The sequence below is a fragment of the Gekko japonicus genome, unplaced genomic scaffold, assembly GCF_001447785.1.
Source record: "Gekko japonicus isolate JY-2015 unplaced genomic scaffold, Gekko_japonicus_V1.1 scaffold1011, whole genome shotgun sequence".
NCBI lineage: Eukaryota > Metazoa > Chordata > Lepidosauria > Squamata > Gekkonidae > Gekko > Gekko japonicus.
The window spans coordinates 418,453-436,689 of NW_015176478.1; the positions used below are offsets into that span (position 1 = coordinate 418,453).

The following is an 18,237-nucleotide window of genomic DNA, read 5'->3' on the forward strand; positions in this document are numbered from 1 at the left end:
CTCCCTGTCAATGTCAACTGGACACCCAGGTGTCCTGTCATGTCCTCTACCATCTCTAGATGGGCTCGAGTTCTTCAGGGAGAAAACAGAGGCAAAAAAGTCATAAAGCCTGGCTGCTTTTACTGTCCTCCACCAGAGTTTCTCCTTCTACTCCTAAAAGCGGTCCAGTTGCCTCTTTTACCTTGCGTCTGCTTCTCACATACCTGTAGAAGTTTTCTAATAGTAGTGAGCCCCCCTGGCCAGACCCAACTCATACGGAGCTTTGGTTTCTCTGATGGCTGATTTGCAGTGCCTAGTAACTCTCATATACTCCTCTTTAGAGGTCTGACCTTCTCTCCATTTCCTGAACATTTCCTTTTTCTCCCTTCGCTTATTCTGAAGCTCTCGGTTCAACCACATCGGTTTCCTGGAGCCCTTACCATGTTTCCGTCTTGCTGGAATAGTGAGGGCTTGAGCTCGCAAAAGCTCATGTTTGAGAAGAGCCCTCCCACCACTCGCCCCTTTCCCTTCCAGCACACTCCCCCAGGGAATGACTCCCATCAAGCCTCTGAGTTTGTTGAAGTCTGCCCAACGAAAATCTAGCCTACGAGTCTGGCCACAAACTTCCTTGACCCCCCACAGCAACTGGAATTCAAGGAGAACATGGTCATTTCCCCCTAAGGTCCCCACCACCTTCACCCCATCTACCAATTCTTCCCTGCTGGTTAATATTAAGTCTAGTATGGCCGAGCCCCTTGTAGCTTCCTCCACCATTTGAAAAAGGAAGTTGTTGGCCAGACAGGTCAGGAAGTTGCGTGATTCTTGTCGCTTTGTTGAGCCTGTCACCCAGTACACATCGGGGAAGTTGAAGTTTCCCATAATAATTATAAGGTTCTGATGTCTGGATACTCTACCAATCTGTTCAAGAACGGCAGCATCCATTTCCTGTCCCTGGTCAGGCGGTCTGTAGCAGACTCCAACAGCAATACCCTTTGTCCTACCTCCCCTTATTTCCACCCATATATTTTCCACGGGGCTGTCAACCCCATTCTCCAGAACTTCCTGACACTCTAGCCCTCTCTTCACATACAGCGCCACTCCGCCTCCTCTTCTACCCTTCCGTTTTTTCTTGAACAACTCATACCCATCCACTACCACATCCCAGTCATGAGAATCATCCCACCAAGTCTCAGTTATTCCTATTATATCATAGCCCTCTGTTTGCAAAAGAATCTCCAGCTCTTCCTTCTTATTACTACTACTACTACCACTACTACTACTACTACTACTACTACTACTACTACTACTACTACTACTACTACTACTACTACTACTACTACTACTACTACTACTACTACTACTACTACTACTACTACTACTACTACTACTACTACTACTACTACTACTACTACTACTAATAATAATAATCTTTCAATTTATTAATCGCTCAATCCTGCAGAGCTTGCTGGCTCTGAGCGATTTACAGTTACTCAATATTACAAGGGACTAACAATGATTTGTGGGGTAGGGGAGGATAACATATATACATCTTAATTCACACACATTTGCTGCCGATGAGGATTTCGTTCAGTTGAAGATTAGACGTGATCTGGACGGCATTTTTCCTCAGCCTGGTTTGATGGTGTCAGCTTTTCTCCAGACTCTTTCGAGTTGTAGCGCCGCACTGCCACCGCCTGGCCGGAACGGCCCATTACAGGCTTTCTTCATGCCAAGGAGATCTCTCTAGGCTTTCCAATCTTGCCATTTTATCTACTTGCCAAAGCTTTCGAACCGCTGGGTAGACAGCGAGCTGGGGACAGGGCTGGTAGCTCACACCAGCGCGGGTCAAGAACTGACAGCAAGCCTGTTCAGCTCAGGTGTTACTATTATAACCAGAGGATAAATCCTCTGTGCCACCGCTCCCCATACTATGGGCATTTTTATATAGGCACGTGTAGCCTTGTACACCTGTCCTACCCAGGTGGGCCTCCACTGTTTTCTTCATTGAAGTCCCAGCGTTGATCGTCCCCTTCCCCTTGCGGCTTCAGTTTAAAGCTCTCCTGATTAAGCTCTCCTGGTTCTTTCCAAATGTTTTCTTCCCAAACCTTGAGAGGTGAAGAAGCCCATCATGTGCTAGAAGGCCTTCTCTAAGAAAACTTATCCCGTGGTCCCAGAACCCAAAGCGCTCCTGCCGGCACCACCATTTCAGCCAACAATTCACCTCGAGTATGGTCTCTTTAATTTTTGTGATGGTATTTACGGCTGTGTCATTCGTCCCCACATGAACCTGTACAAACGGGTACTGATCAGTAGGTCGTATCAGTTTTGGCAGTTGGTCTGTAATATCTTGAATTCTGGCCCCAGATAAGCAACACGTCTCTTGGAGTAGGGGATCCGGCCTGGACACATTACGTTCCATACCCCTGAGCAGAGAGTCCCCGACGACCACCACTTTCCGTTTCCTTCCACTTCTGTGCGGCACCATGCCCTCTTCACTCCCTTTTCCAGGTCTTTGCGACAGGAAAGGGGCCTTCAGCCGACATCATTGCCATCCAGGTATCTTCCAAGAGCACAGCAGAGCTCAGCACAGTAGGGGGCGGGGCTTGTAATCAACAGCAACTCACTCCGTCTCCAGCAGCCCCCGAAACACAATTAGCCCCAAACAGAACTTAAGCAGAACCACTCTGTAGCAGGCTCTTGACTCCCTTCACTTGAAGCACGGGTGTGCGAGAGCTGGGAGGAACGTGTGGCTGGAAAGGGTCTTCACGGAAGCATAGCCGGAAAAAATATCTTTCGGAAGAAGGTTTTGTTCCAGTCTCTCCAATAAAAAGAAGCACGATGGTGTTGGTTAGGGGGCTCTGTTTTGGGTCCTGGCTGCTTCCGGCTGAGGGAAAGCTGTCTGCAAGATTACTGGAACATCTTGGTATACAAGTCCCCGCGCCCTGTGGAGGTCATTCCAGAGGGAAGCCAAGTTGGGCTGCATTCGAGCAGCCAGATTCTAGTCCAGGCCGAGTCCAGATTCGAGTGACGGGCCGGCAGGATTTCCGGGGCACGTGAGCTCTCCAGAGGGAGGTTTGGCTCTTGGACGTCTGTACCCTGCTAATCTTACTCCTTCCAGCAGTGCTGCTGGACTCGAATGTAGCTGTCCTCCCCCCACGCAGGCCCCCTGGTGGGATGAGCACCCAGCCCTGGAGGGCTCTGGGAAGCCTTGAGCTTCTTGGGTGCTCCGGAGGGACAGCAGAGGCGCAAGCTGAGCAGTGAGGTTTCTGCTGGATCCCAGGATCCCACACCTGGTCTTTGTGGCCTTTGGCCGGGGGGGGAGGGCTGTCTGGTGGAAATGGGTGTGGGGCTGGGCTTGGGCCCGGGGGACAGAGGTTTGAAGCCCCATTCGGCCGTGAAGTCGGCTTGGTGCCCAAGGCTGAGAGGATGTGTGACTGGCCCATGTCCCTGCCCCCTAGGATAGCGCGGAGAAGGACCCTGTCCACGCACACGTGGTCCTGAGCAACTCACGGGAAGGGTGGCTGAGAAATGGCAGCATCTGGCCAAGGGCACGCCCCGACTCTGAGGGGGGGCCCGCCCTGAAACTCTTGCTGGTCTCTGAGGTGCCCCTGCTGGACTACTCGGTGTTCCAGGTGTTCTGCTGCAGACCAGCACAGCCGCCCTCTGGAATGCAACAAGGCAGTTACTTCTAAACTAGGGGCCCGTTACTGAAAAAGTGCGTTTTAATCCCCGCCTTTCTAGATGGTCCTCCCTGCCTTACTCTGTCGCCACAGCAGCCCAGGGAGGGAGCAGAGCAGAGCCGAGGTTTCCAAGCAGAGGCCAAAGGGCCACCTGGCGGCAGTGCTGACTGTGTGACCTTAGGCAGGACCACGAGAAGGGAGGGCAGGGAGGGGTGCCGCCTCAGGGCTTAGTTCTCGTGGCCCTTCCTTACACGCCCAGGGAAATGCCAGTCGCCACTTTGGGGCCAGGCAGCCATTTTTCTCCAGGCCAGTTTGGCTGGAGACCTTGGGTTTTGGGGTTTTTTGCCATCTTCTGGGGCGTGGATCAGCCGTCACTGGGTGTGTGTCTGTGGGGGAGAGGTATTTGTGGACTTCCTGCACTGTGCAGGGAGTTGAACTAGATGACCTTCCAACTCTGTGAATCTGTGATGCTATGACTTTAACTCGGATCTCCAGATCCTGCTGTAGAACTATTGTGGAATGGTGGTTAGCGTGATAATCTGCCCCCAACTTTTTCCTGGCTTCTGTTGTAGTGGTGGGAATTACCCCCCACCTTAACATTCCTTTTTTTGTTTTTTTGTATTGCTTTTTGTCAGGATTTACAGAATAGATTTATCTACCTAGGGCATTTATAAGCTGCACAGAGTCCAATTTCTGGCAAAATCTGAAGAGGATTAAGATCGCCTATTGATACAATAAAATCCTGAATATATTTATCTTATTTTTTAAAAAAAACTTTTGTAGAATTATCTGTTGCCTGGGGTGAACAGTTATCAGACTGTTCTGGTATCAGGTGCCCAGTGTTATACAGAGAGGCCGAGGAGCTCCTGCAAATGACAGTGCTGTAGGGGAGGAGATCTCTGGGCCCAGATTTTGCAGGGCTTTGAGGTCAATGGACCTTGAGGAGCTGCATTCTCCCACTGGGGGGAGAGAAGCCTCTGGGGCCAGTTTAGTACCTAGAGAATTGCTAAGGGCTGCCCCAGTTGCCAGGGGAGGCACTTTAGCCCACTTATTCCCACACAGGAATATGGGGTTAATATAGTTTGCATTGCACAGGGAAATACAATGCTTAAGGGACTCATAGACCTCCAGGAAGGAAGACATTGATGGGTTGCTACTGTGTGTATTTAATCATTGCTATCTGTGTAATTGTTAAGCACTCATTTAAATTTTTTAATCTGTTTCTCAGGCAGAAATGTTGGAACTTAAACAAAAACGAGAAGAAAGAACAAGAGTAAAAGCCCACCAGCGTGATCAGCAGAGGTGAAATTAATAGAATCTAATAATTCAGCTTTACCCTGCCTCCTACTCTGCATAATACTCAGATTCTCACTGTAGAGTGAGGGTGAAAAGTATGCCTGAGGGGGCTGTGCTGGACAGCTTGGTCATTATAGTCAAATTGCAAAATGCAAGAATATTCTTAAAAGTAGCAACTTGAGTCTTCACGCTCAGAAAAGTCTCAGTTCAGTCCTAACCCATGAAAAGCTATTCAGGCTTCTCTATGGCATTCCGTTTGTTAATCTCTGCCTTCCGGCAAGGCTCTCACATTCATTTCCCCCCTTTTCTGTTTCCAAGGGTGAATAATGCATTTCTGGACAGGCTACAAAACAATAATCGGCCCAGTGGAACTTGCTCATCTGGAGTTTTGGGATACACGGATTTTAGTGCTGACGACTGGGTGAGTAAGAAACCTCATCTTTTGAAGTTTTTAGGGAAAACATTAAATGTGGTTTCAGAAAATGTTTCATTCTTTCAATATTCCTTGAGCATTAAATTCACTGCTGGGGGTGGCACCATAGTGAGAAATTGCATAGTCACTTTTGAGTAGGAAGACCACAAAATGGGAGGTGTCCACTTCTGCACCCTTCAGGTTACCCGGAATATTCCTTTTTCAAATTGCTCCTTTGGTTTGTTACCACAGAAAGGAGTCTTGGGAAATTTCTCTGAGCAAAGAAATATGAGCTCATATGCATGGTGAACAGTATGCAGTCCTTAAAAACCTATATACAAAACCTTACAGGGTTGCTTCTCAAATCTGCTTAGAGCGGATCTTCCAGTTTTTAATGTGTTCTATAATAAAGCAGTAAAGTAAGTGTAGGCTTGCGAAGAAATATTTCAGTGTCTGCTTAATTTCTAGCTTTATGGGAGGAACAGGCTTCCTTCCTCCATGACTTCAGCATTATTGGTAGTTTTTACATCTCTAGTTCAGAGTGCAGCTATGTCCTGACCAGTGCTGCATATGCTCTCTTTGGGATCTGAGGGGCTCTGCAAGTGTGTCGTGGGGACCGAGTGGAATGACAGGGCCAAACTCTTCTGTCCCCCATGTGCAGTGGGCTTGAAATTGTGCCACAAGGGCCTTGATGTGCAGCATTTTGTCTGGCTTTCCAAAACTTCCAGATGTAGCTTTGTAGTTTCAAATGGGATATTTTTATTGTCTATTGTTCAGTATCATATGTCTCTGGCAAAATACTAATATTCAGGTGGCTGGAAGGGCCCTGAATTTTTCCTGCCCTTGTCAGTGGTCCAGGCCTGCCCTGGGCTGCTTTGTTCTTTCCTGCCTGGAAGGAGGCCCAGCACACCTGGAGCTGCTAGAGGGAGATTTGTGAGGTAAATGAAGAGCTACTCTGAGGAGAAAAGCTCTGACCTTTCTCAAGGGGGAGGCGGACACTCTGGTTCCTCTTCCCACAGTCACTGGAGGCAGGAGGTTGACTGCACTGCCCATCTCCAAGGGGAGGGAGGAGCCCAACCCGTCTTTTTCCTGCCTCCGCCTGAGAGAGCTGTGGATTTAGAGAGCTCTTGAGATTTTCCTTTAAGGAGCTCGTTTGGTTGCGCTTTGTTCTTTCCTTTCCACACGCATGCCTTTCCTGTTGTTTAAGAACGAAACAGAAACGCTCTCATCTTCTTCATGGTCTCTGTGCAGCCCCACGCGTGGGGTTCTGTGCCTGCACTCGAACCTGACCCCGGAGAACTACAAGAGCTAGCCTCTGGCTTTTGGTGCATTGTCTTCCAGCACTCTGGGGAGCAGGCATCGACCGCGCATGCCTGGAGCAGGGAAGGAAACGCCCTCCCACTCAGTTTCTTCTCGACCGCCGCACTGATCAGACTTGCCCCGCTGCGTTCCTACACTTCTGAGCCGCCTTCTTTCTCCTTCTCTTCATCTCCTGCTGAGACTTCTCCTAAAAACAAAAACTAAAAAAGGATCCTCCGTGAGTCTTTTTGTCATCGACTGTCTCCCTCCCCACCCACCCTCGGGCCCTTGGTGTGGCGCATGGAAGGGAAGACTCGCTCTCAACATTGTAAAAATTGCGAAGGGGAAATCCCAACTACCGACGGACATTCCCTGTGCCTTTTTTGCTTGGCGAGGCTCACAAACCTGATTCCTCTGCCCATTGCAGCCGTTTTTACCAAACAGGCTTGAAAAAATAGAGCTGCGAGACTGAAGAGCCACCTCCTTGAGACCCCCCCTTTGTCCGGTGGTGTCCCAGTCGTCGAGCTCCAGAGCCTTGCCGACTCCCCCAGCTAAGAGGGGAAATTCAGCTAAGTCGGCAGCCTCCGCGGCCTCGACAGCAACGAAGCGCAAGGCTGACAAACAATCCAAGGGACTCTCGGTTTCATCCTCATGGTCGAGATCGATACTCACGACCTCATTCCACCCTCAGGTTCCACGACTCCTGATTTTGGGCCCTCCAGATTCCCTAATCATCATCAAATTGCCTGCAGCTCCTCCGACATCCATTACTATTGCCCCCCCAGCCCTCTGGTTGAGTTGCCCTCTCATACGACGGTTGCCCAGCCAACCCTGATACCCACCGCTCCACTGGATGACCATCTCAGCGACCGGGCCTCTGTCTCGGAACCGTCATATGTCGAGACCGAGAGATTGGACTCGGAGGCGGATGACTCACTTCATACCTCCCTGGATTCGGACATTGTCTATCCTTGTTCACTCTCAGCGTCAGAAGGATCCAAAGCCTACCTTGCACTGGTGATTCGTATGGCTACTGCCTTGAATTTCCAGCTTACTATTGATGCACCAACGGTCACGGACCTGGGGCGCAGGTTAGTACACTCAGACCTCCAGCTGGCATCCCTACTCCCCATGCTCCGGGTTCACTTGGAGGCCCTCTGGAAGGCATGGGATAAACCTGCTTCTGTTCCACCGGCCTCGAAGTGCTTCGACTCCCTCTGTCGAGTTCAGCCTTCGGATTCGAAGTTTCTTCTCTCTCATCTGGCTCCGAATTCTGTCATAGTGCACTCTGCCTCTAAGTCTAAGCAAGTATGACATTCTGCTCCCCCAGGTCGTGAAGGTCGGAAATTGGACACTCTGGGGCAGGAAACGTATTCCTTTATTACTACCACAGCCAAGATGCATAAGTACTTGGCATACTTTTCCGTTTATTCTTTCCACATGACTAACCAGCTCTCCACCTTAGGCACAGAACTACCAGACACCTCTCAAAAGACTGCCGCTACCCTGGTTAACGAGCTGACCAGACTGGCGAAGCAACAGATTAACACTATCAGACACGGTGTATCCTGTTCATTGAAGGCTCTGGCTACCTCGATAGCCCTCAGGAGGCATGCCTGGCTACACTTCACCACCTTACAACCTGACATAAAGTCCAAGGTGGAAGATTTACCCTTTGATGGGGAGGGCCTTTTCCATGCCTCCACGGACGAGATCCTCACCAATGTGGATGATAGTCGAAAAAGGACAGGGAGCTTGGGTGTCTCACAATAATCTCAGCTGCGAAACCCTAAGCAAAAAGCTTGGAAACAAAGTTCCTCCAAGCGCTCTTGGTCTCCTCATCAGTCAGACTATTGAAAAAACAAGGCCCCTCCAGCAAAACAACCATACCACCACAAGCCCAGAGCTCCTTCCTCCAAAAAGGTGACACCTCCATCAAAGCAGTCTTTTTTACTTCATCCTACCGTGTTTCCCCGAAAATAGGACACTGTCTTATATTTATTTTTTCTCAAGAAGACACACTAGGGCTTATACCACAAATGCATAGAAATCCTGCTAGGGCTTATTTTGGGGGTAGGTCTTATTTTCGGGGAAACAGGGTACATCTCAGTCTTCCCTGCCATTCATCTGTTACCCCATCTCTGGGCACCAGGCTCGGTCCTTTCCTCCAAACCTGGGAGTCCATCACCACAGATGCTTGGGTTCTCACCATCATCCACGTGGGGTACACCGTTGAGTTTCTTTCAACCCTGTAGGTCCCTCATTTTGGTGTAGTGGTTAAGTGCGTGGACTCTAATCTGGAAGAACCAGGTTTGATTCCCCGCTCCTCCACTTGCACCTGCTGGATAACCTTGGGCAAGCCATAGTTCTGTCAGAGCTGTTCTTGAAAGAGCAGTTTCCATCAGAGCTCTCTCAGCCCCACCTACCTCACAGGGTTTTGTTGTGGGGAGGGGAAGGGAGAGGAGTTTGTAAGCTGCTCTGAGACTCTGAGTGGGGTATAAATCCAATCTCCTCCTCCTCCTCATTTTGTGGTGAAGCCTCCCTCCAGTTTCCTTCAATAGGAAGTCCAGACCCTCCTTGCCAAAGGAGCCATAGAGAGCATTCCCCCATCCCAACATCACAAGGGATTCTACTCCTGGTAGTTCATCGTCCCGGGATGGGGGTAAGTGCCCCATAATGGATCTGCAGCAGCTCAACTGCTACAGTCCCCACAAAAATTCTGGATGATTACTCTTCAAGCTATCCTTCCCCTGCCAGTTTGGTGTAGTGGTTAAGTGCACGGACTCTAATCTGGGAGAGCCGGGTTTGATTCCCCGCTCCTCCACTTGCACCTGCTGGATGACCTCGGGCAAGCCGTAGTTCTGATAAGAGCTGTTCTTGAAAAAGAGCAGTTTCTGTCAAGAGCTCTCTCAGCCCCGCCTACCTCCCAGGGTGTCTGTTGTGGGGAGGGGAAGGGAAAGGAGTTTGTCAGCCGCTCTGAGACTCCTTTGGGTAGTGAAGGGCCGTGGGGTATAAATCCAATCTCCTCCTCCTCCTCCTTCTGCTTCTTCTTCTTCTTCTTCCTGACAATGCCTGGTTGGCATCCCTCTACCTGCAGGATGCCTATTTCCACATCACCAGCTGACCGCAACATCGTTATTTCCAAAACTTCACAGTAGAGCCCAACCACTACCACTTCCCTTTGGTCTCTCGACAGCACCGAGGGTTTTCACAAAGTGTTTTCACAAATAAAAAAACAAAATAATAATAATAAAGTGTATGGTGGGTGGTTGTTACAACCCTCCGACAGCATGGGATGACCGTTTCCCCCTACATCGATGACTGGCTGCTCATCTCCCACTCCCTGCATCAGCTTCATTGAGATACATCCTGCATTCTCCAACTCTTAGCCTCCCTGGGCCTCTGCATGAATCTCACCAAGTCTCATCTGACCACTGCTCAGGACTTGCAGTTTATAGGGGCATGAATTTGCACTCCTCAATGGCGTGTCTTTATTCCTTAGGACAGAGCCTCCACTCTCCGCTTTCTAGCATTGAGCATAATGTCCTCCCCCATGCAACCAGTTCTGGTTCTGCAGTGCCTCCTGGGGATGATGGCTGCGACCATCTCCGTGATACTGTTTGCCAGACTCCACATGCAGCCCCTTCAGCTATGGTTCATCCGTGCCTTCAAACTCATTCACCAACATCAGCTGACTCTCCTCATGGTCCCCCCAATGTCCTCCCAATCCTTCACTGGTGGAACCTAGAGGAAAATTTGCTGGCCAGAATGCCCTTCCAACTCCCTCTCCTGAGCGCTGACCTCACCACCAGTGCCTCCCAGTGGAGTTGGGGAGCCCACTGCAGAGCACTCACAGCCCAAGGCCAATGGTCCAAGTCAGAATGAACTCTACACATCAATTGTCTGGAGCTCATAGCAATTCATTGCGCCCTTTGTTCCATCCTACCTTCCCTGCAAGACCTCCATGTCCAGATAACCTCGGACAATATGGCAACAGTCTACTATATCAACAAGCAGGGAGGAACGGTATCTGCAAAACTCTACAAAAGGGCTCCAGTCTTGTGGCACAGCTGTTCATCTGAACTCTCAGGCAGACACTCTCAGTTGGACATGGTCCAATGAACACGAGTGGTTGTTAAATCCCATCTATCTGTAACCCATCTTCCACAATTTCGGGCACCCCTGAAATTGCTCTGCCACATTTTTGATTTTAAGAGCCAGCAGCCTGGTTCCTTCTCGGGACAAGGGGAGACCGTCTCTTTTGTACAGCTCCCTCTTGTTCCAAAAAGCATCCCAGTGCATAACAAACTTGAACCTTTCCCCCTTACACCATCGTCTCATTCACACATTGAGACTCCTGATCTGTGCCTGTCTCTCCGGCCCTGTGCGTGGAACAGGTAGCACTTCTGAGAAGGCCATCTTGGAGGTCCTGGCCTTGAGTTTCGTGCCTAGCAACCTAAATCTTTCCTCCAGGACCTCACGACTGCATTTCCCCACATCGTTGGTGCCAACATGTACCACGACCACTGGCTCCTCCCCAGCACTATCTACCAGCCTATCTACAACACGCGTAATGTTCGCTACCTTCGCACCAGGCAGGCAAGTCACTATACGGTCAGTATGTGGGTTTGCCACCCAGCTGTCTTACCTGCCTAAGGATCGAATCACCAGCTACCAAGAGGCTCCCTTCCTCCCTGCCCAGGGATGGTTCCTTGGTGCGAAAGGATACCCGCTCACCAGTTGAAGAACAGGTCACTTCTGGGGGCACATTCCCCTTATCTGCAGCATGGTGCCCTGTTTCCCCTCAACCCTCATGCTCCCTGACAGCAGCGGGGCTGCCATATTCAGAGTGGGACATATCTAACAAGTCCCCGAGAGTCTTCTCCATGTGCCTGACTTTCTCTGCTTCTCCAGGTCTGCCACCTTGGCCTCAAGGGATCAAACTCGTTCCCTGAGAACCAGGAGCTCTTTGCACCGGGCACACACCCAAGAGTTCTGTCCAGTGGGCAGATAGTCATACATGTGACACTCCGTGCAAAACACTGGCTAGTCCCCTAACCCCCTGCTGGCATTCTGGCTTCATAATTGCTTTAAAAATAATAATTATATATAATCCCCCTTTTAAAACCCTTTGTATTTCAGTGGTTCTCCTTGTAGAAGTCTAGTTACCTTACTGGGAATCCAAGGAGACTAGGAAGATTTATGACAAGACTGACACGTCTTACCTCAGCTCCTTCCTTTCTTACATAGAAAATGTACACCTGAAAGACTGTGACAGATTTCACACCAGCCTCTAATGCTGATTGGAGGGGCATGGCAAATGATTGGTGGGACACTGCACCGCCCCCCTTTGCGCACCGTGGCCATGGGCCTGGCTTTGTAGCATCCCAAGCGTATCAGAGGGTCCTCCTCCCACTCATGAGAGAGAACAGAATTTTGGACTTACCATAAAGGTTCCTTCTTCTTGAGGTTGAGGAGTACACTCTGGACCCACCCTAGTTGGAGGGTCTGTATTCAGCCTATTACGTGAGTGACTGCCAGTCTCCTTGTTCATCGTTCTTTCACTGTTTAAATAGTTTGTTTAAACCTATGCGGTTTGTTTCATAGGGTTCTATAAGCCTTGTTCTCTGTTTGTTTGGCACACATTGTGGACTGTTAGCTGCAGAAGTCTCCAGACTGAGGGGTGGGCTCCTCCTCCCCGCAGAGATGGGAAGTGCAATCAGTTCCCTGCCTCCAGGGATTGTGGGAAGAATAATGATAATTATCGTATAGCATTGTGCTGTAGTATAGCCAGGAGATCCGAAGATTGTCTGGCAGCCTTCGGTTCTAGTTCATTAGTGTCATGCATCACTAGGTGGTGAGCTAGACTTATTTTTTGGGCTGGCAGAGCTCTGGAAGAGCTGTGACTGACCCAAGGGCACCCAGCTGGCTTCATGTGGAGGAGTCAGTCGCTCTTAGCCACTACACCACGCTGGCTCACTATTGTGGGAAGAACCCAAGCATATCTGAGTGTCCTCCTCGCCCTCGAGAAGGAGGGAAGGAAGGAAGGAAGTCCAGTGTTCCGATCCATTAAAAAAAGAGTTGCCTGTAAGAGCAACTTTGTTCTTGCCTCGGAAAAATGTTTGTTTTATTTCTAAATGCAAACATATGAGTGTTTCGAAACCCCGTGAAGTTATGTGATCCCATAAGCTGATCTGGTGGAGGGGTGCTGCCCTGCCTGATTGGCGAGAGCTGGGTGAGGTGGCCTCTTTTGGGTGAAGGGACCAACAACAGGGACTCTAATCACTGGTGTTAAAGCTGGCTGTCCCATCGCACGTTGTAAGAATCTACTAATACAGAATTCTTATTTCTGTAGGAGGCCGGTTATTTCTTGTGAAAGGTGGACATCTTCGCCTGCATGCACACACCCCGGTAAGTTTTCTATAAAAACAGGTCTAGATTACAGCTGGCCCCTAGCTAACATGGGGCCCACGGGGCCTGGCCCCCTAGTCTTTCTTCTGGCCCCCCTCCTTCCTGGGCTGCCCCCAAAGTGCCCCAACATGCCTCCTGCATTGTGCTGATTTAATTAGGTGGCGGCACCGAGGCCCCCTCCCAAAAAAATCCCTAGCTACGGGGCTGGATTACAGTGTCAGCTGTCTTGTCTTAAAAGCCAAAGGCCCCTGCCACGTGACCGTGAGAAGTGGGGGTGTACGGAATGTGCTGGGCCTGTGGGCAGCAGAGACTTCCTGCTGGTGAGGCAGGGAGGCATTTCAGAGGACATGGTGCGAATCAGGTATGTTGGTAGAAAATACAATGCAGAATTTGTCACACTGGCCGTGAGAAGCCCCGTATATTGGGGCTTAACTCAGGAGGAGGCCAAAAGGGGGAAAGCCCCAATTAGGTGACAGCAGGGCCTTTGAAATAAAATGGTGCTGGAACGCTCAAGAGGGAAATGAAGTTTTCAATCCGTATACTGAAAACTCATGAACTTTTAAAGATTTTTAAAAGAATTTTTTGAAGAGGTTCCAGAACTCCATTCTGGTGCATTTCCCCAGGGGAAAAAAAGCCCTGGGTGACAGAACCCAAATCCCTGATATTTTAAGGTAATCCCAAGATTTTTGTTGTTCCGTAGCCATGCTAGAGTATCTTGCCTGTAAGACAACATGAGGAGACCCCAAAGGTTTGCAAGCCTCGCTAGGTTGTTGGTCAGGGCCCCTAGAAGTGAAAGCTTAAGTCTTAAATAGAAGGAAAAAACCTGCAAACCAAGTTTATGTACTACGCTTTCCCTCAGTCAAGTACTCTTACCAAGATGAGGCTCTGCTCATCACTCTCCCGGTAACACGCCCCAATTCCCCTGCTCCTCCACCCCAGCCAGTATTTCATAGGCTTCCTGAGGGAGAGTCATGTCCTGATCGCCTGGCAGCTCCCTGCTGATACTGGTAGAGGGTTGCCCCAGGTGCTTCAGTCTTGAGGCTCTCTTCTCACCCCTTCAGAGAGATGGACCCACAGATCTTCTGGCCTCTTGCTGGGCTCTCTGGGCTCTTTCTCCTGCCTTCCCTTTGAGGGTGAATCCTCGTAGCCTCCCAGCCAGTTCTTGGGAGACCTCAGCTTGTCGCTTTCTTCACCTCTTCCTGAAGATCTTCTGCCTCCCAGCTGCTTCTCTCTCGTTTCTCTCCATGGCTACTTATATGCCCACTCTGGAGGGATCCATCCAATCAACTGCTGACACTTGGTCAAGCCTTTTTCTGATTGGCTCTGGAATCTGAACTTTAGGAGCCCCTCAAAGCATCCCTCCTAGTAGAAATCCTATTCTGAGTCTGAAAGCTCTTCTTAGTGACCTTTAACCTCCCCCTAACAACAGTCAGTTGCTTCACCAACTGAAAATCGGTGGTAACACTTTGAAACCCTCCTGGCTATTCCTTTACAAAACCTCTATACAGATTTTTTAAAAAAACACAGTAAGAAACATTCAGAAATTGTTATAAATATAGTATTCAGTTTCCCTGTTTATAAAGAACTATACAAGAAAGTCCTCAATGTCCTTGACAACCACGACGGTATAATCACTGACCTCGAGCCAGACATCCTGGAATGTGAAGTTAAATGGGCCTTAGAAAGCATTACTAACAACAAAGCTAGTGGAGGTGATGGTATTCCAGCTGAGCTATTCAAAGTCTTAAAAGATGATGCTGTTAAAGTGCTGCACTCAATTTGCCAGCAAATTTGGAAAACGCAACAGTGGCCACAGGATTGGAAAAGGTCAGTATACATTCCAATCCCAAAGAAGGGCAATGCCAAGGAATGTTCAAACTATCGCACAATTGCACTCATATGACACGCTAGCAAGGTCATGCTCAAGATCCTACAAGCTAGGCTTCAACAGTACGTGGATAGAGAACTACCAGAAGTACAAGCTGGGTTTCGAAGAGGTAGAGGAACTAGAGATCAAATTGCCAACATTCGCTGGATTATGGAGAAAGCAAGAGAGTACCAGAAAAACATCTACTTCTGCTTCATTGACTATGCTAAAGCCTTTGACTGTGTGGATCACAACAAACTATGGCAGGTCCTTAAAGAGATGGGAGTACCAGACCACCTCACATGTCTCTTGAGAAACCTGTATAAGGGCCAAGAAGCAACAGTTAGAACCGGATATGGAACAACTGATTGGTTTAGCATAGGAAAAGGAGTACGACAAGGATGTATATTGTCACCTTGCTTATTTAATATATATGCAGAGTACATCATGCGAAATGCTGGCCTGGATGAATCACAAGCGGGAATTAAGATTGCTGGGGAAAAGATCAACAACCTCAGATATGCAGACGATACCACTCTAATGGCAGAAAGTGAAGAGGACCTAAAGAGCCTCTTGCTCAGGGTAAAAGAGGAGAGCGCAAAAGTGGGCTTGAAGCTCAACATCAAAAAAACTAAGATCATGGCATCCGGCCCCATCACTCCTTGGCAAATAGAAGGGGAAGTCGTGGAAGTAGTGACAGACTTCACGTTCCTGGGATCCCAGATCACCGCAGACTGTGACTGCAGCCATGAAATTAAAAGACGCCTGCTCCTTGGGAGGAAAGCGATGGCGAACCTAAACAGCATGATAAAAAGTAGAGACATCACCCTGCCAACAAAAGTCCACATGGTCAAAGCAATGGTATTCCCAGTAGTCATGTATGGCTGCGAGAGTTGGACTATAATAGGAAGGCCGAGCACCGAAGAATAGATTCTTTTGAACTATGGTGCTGGAGAAGACTCTTGAGAGTCCCTTGGACTGCAAGAAGATCAAATCAGTCAATCCTAAAAGAAATCAACCCTGACTGTTCCCTGGAAGGCCAGATAATGAAACTGAGGCTCAAATACTTTGGCCACCAAATGATAAGGGAGCACTCACTGGAGAAGACCCTGATGCTGGGAAAGATTGAAGGTCAAAGAAGACAGGGACGGCAAAGGATGAGATGGTTGGACAGTGTCATAGATGCAACGAACATGAAATTGAGCGGGCTTCGGAGGACGGTGGAAGACAGGAGGGCCTGGCGTGAGCTTGTCCATGAGGTCGTGAAGAGTCGGACTCAATTGTGCAACCGAACAACAACAAAGTACTGAGACTGAAGCACAGCGTAGTGATTTCAGCTCATACTTTACTTAAGAATTAGGAAAACTGGAGATACAGAAGCCAGTCAGAGGCCCACTCTAAATGCAAGTACAAACCACACCCCAACACACACACACCCGTGATAGGGTTACATACAGTGTTATTGCAACCACAGGTTCCCTTGAGGATCCGGGTAGCCTGATAGGCTAGCTCTAGCATCCTCTCCTTCTGTTGTCTAGGGATGCAAAGCTAGGCTAGTTTGCATGGCCACGTGGAAAGGCGACCGCGTGTGTGGTCGCCATTAGTACACAACACTGTTCGAGATCTCTTTTTCTCCACCGTCTGCAACTCTCTTTAGGGATAAATTATTCCAAATGTTCAGAGAAATAGGAGGGCACCAGTTGTGGGCAACTAAACAGCGTTGGAACTCCCCCCCCCCCAATCTTTATCAAAGGCTGGACTCTTTTGTATTCAGTAACACGATCTCTGATTTTCATTTTACAGGATTCTTCACACAGCAGCTTCAGAGAAATGAACTTGGAGAACGCCTCTGGGAGCGATTTTCTGTCTCTGCCTATTTTCGCTTTGTTCAGACATTCTTGCCTGACCGCCTCTCTCTTCTCTGTTACTCATCAAGGTTTCAAGCTATTGATTTGGTTATGTAACTCTAACGGGATTTCAGATAAGTTCTCCTATGGTTTGTGCTGCCTTTCGCAGTCATCCAGCATTACTCAGGATATTTTCTGTCCATATCTTTGGAAATGACAGTAAATTGGTCTGGTCTTTATTGCTTACACTTCAAGTAGGAAAAAGCAGGAAAGCTTTTTCCGTATACCTACTTGTTTTTAACTTATTGATCATTATTTTTATCTGCTTTGAATCTGTTTTTTAAGATGAAAAGAATTGCAAAGTGCTAAATAAAAGCTCAAATCCTCTCTGCTCAAATATATTCCCTGATGGGGATGTGACGGAATGGGGGAATGCGGGCACTGCTTTCTGTTGGGGGGGAGGGGAAGAGAATTTAACCATCTGGCCTAGGTTCTAAGCCACTAGACCTGAATGAGGAGTTCCCCTGTCCAGTTCTTTTCTACTCCCCCCCCCAAGCCATATGGTGTTCTTTTTCACTGCCACCACCAGATGAAGGACAGGAGAGAAATTGATCTTCTTGGTCTCTGTGCCTCACACCTCTGGGATATAGTGCACCTGTGCCAACCCTGATTGGTACAATTGAAAACAAAAAGGATTTTCGTGCCCGCTCACAAGTCACGTGCAAGGCCCCAGTGTGCATGACTATGGGAGGGGCACGACAATCCCACCAGTTTTCTTCTGACTGCCGCGCTGTTCGGATCCAGCACACACTTTACAGCTGAAAGCCTCCAGGGGGTGCTGCGCGCTCGAGTCAGAAGTTTGTTCCCGCCCAGGGATCACATGCTCCCCCTCTACCCTCAGTTCCTCTTTTGCTGCTGAAGGAAAAGGTCATGTTTTTGGAGTCTCCAGCTATAGTTGAGAGGATTTCGTCCAGATTTGTTGAAGCAACATTTGCTTCTGAGTCTCTGCCCTTTTCAAGAAGCACTACACCAGTTTGGTGTAGTGGTTAAGTGCGCGGACTCTAATCTGGGAGAACTGGGTTTGGTTCCCACTCCCCCACTTGCACCTGGCTGGATGGCCTTGGGCAAGCCGTAGCTCTGATAAGAGCTGTTCTTGGAAAAGAGCAGTTTCTGTCCAGAGCTCTCTCGGCCCCACTTCCCTCACGGGGTGTCTGTTGTGGGGAGGGGAAGGGAAAGGAGTTTGTAAGCCACTCTGAGACATCTTTGGGTAGTGAAGGGCGGGGGTATAAATCCAATCTCTTCCTCCTCCTCTTCTCCTGATGTGGAGCAAATCAACCAAACTGACAAACATGACCTTTGTCTGTTCTGCTTGGGTGAAGGGCATAGTGTCTCCACATGTAAGGCCTACCGACGATTCACCCTTAAAGCTTGGGGGGGGGGGATAGG

The 18,237-nt window shown here is 49.1% G+C and overlaps 1 protein-coding gene across 1 annotated transcript in view; it reads left to right on the top strand.

The window, feature by feature from the left end:
• The window catches only part of EPSTI1 (epithelial stromal interaction 1 (breast)), a gene marked incomplete at its 5' end in the record, with an annotated part of 40,327 nt that extends 22,467 nt beyond the window's left edge, over nucleotides 1-17,860 (top strand). Inside the window, 4 exons of the mRNA XM_015427202.1 lie at nucleotides 4,888-4,961; nucleotides 5,274-5,376; nucleotides 13,022-13,077; nucleotides 16,748-17,860. Coding sequence (XP_015282688.1) covers nucleotides 4,888-4,961; nucleotides 5,274-5,376; nucleotides 13,022-13,042 — 198 coding nt within the window. The remainder of the gene's footprint in view (nucleotides 1-4,887; nucleotides 4,962-5,273; nucleotides 5,377-13,021; nucleotides 13,078-16,747) is intronic.
• Nucleotides 17,861-18,237: the final 377 nt, after the last annotated feature.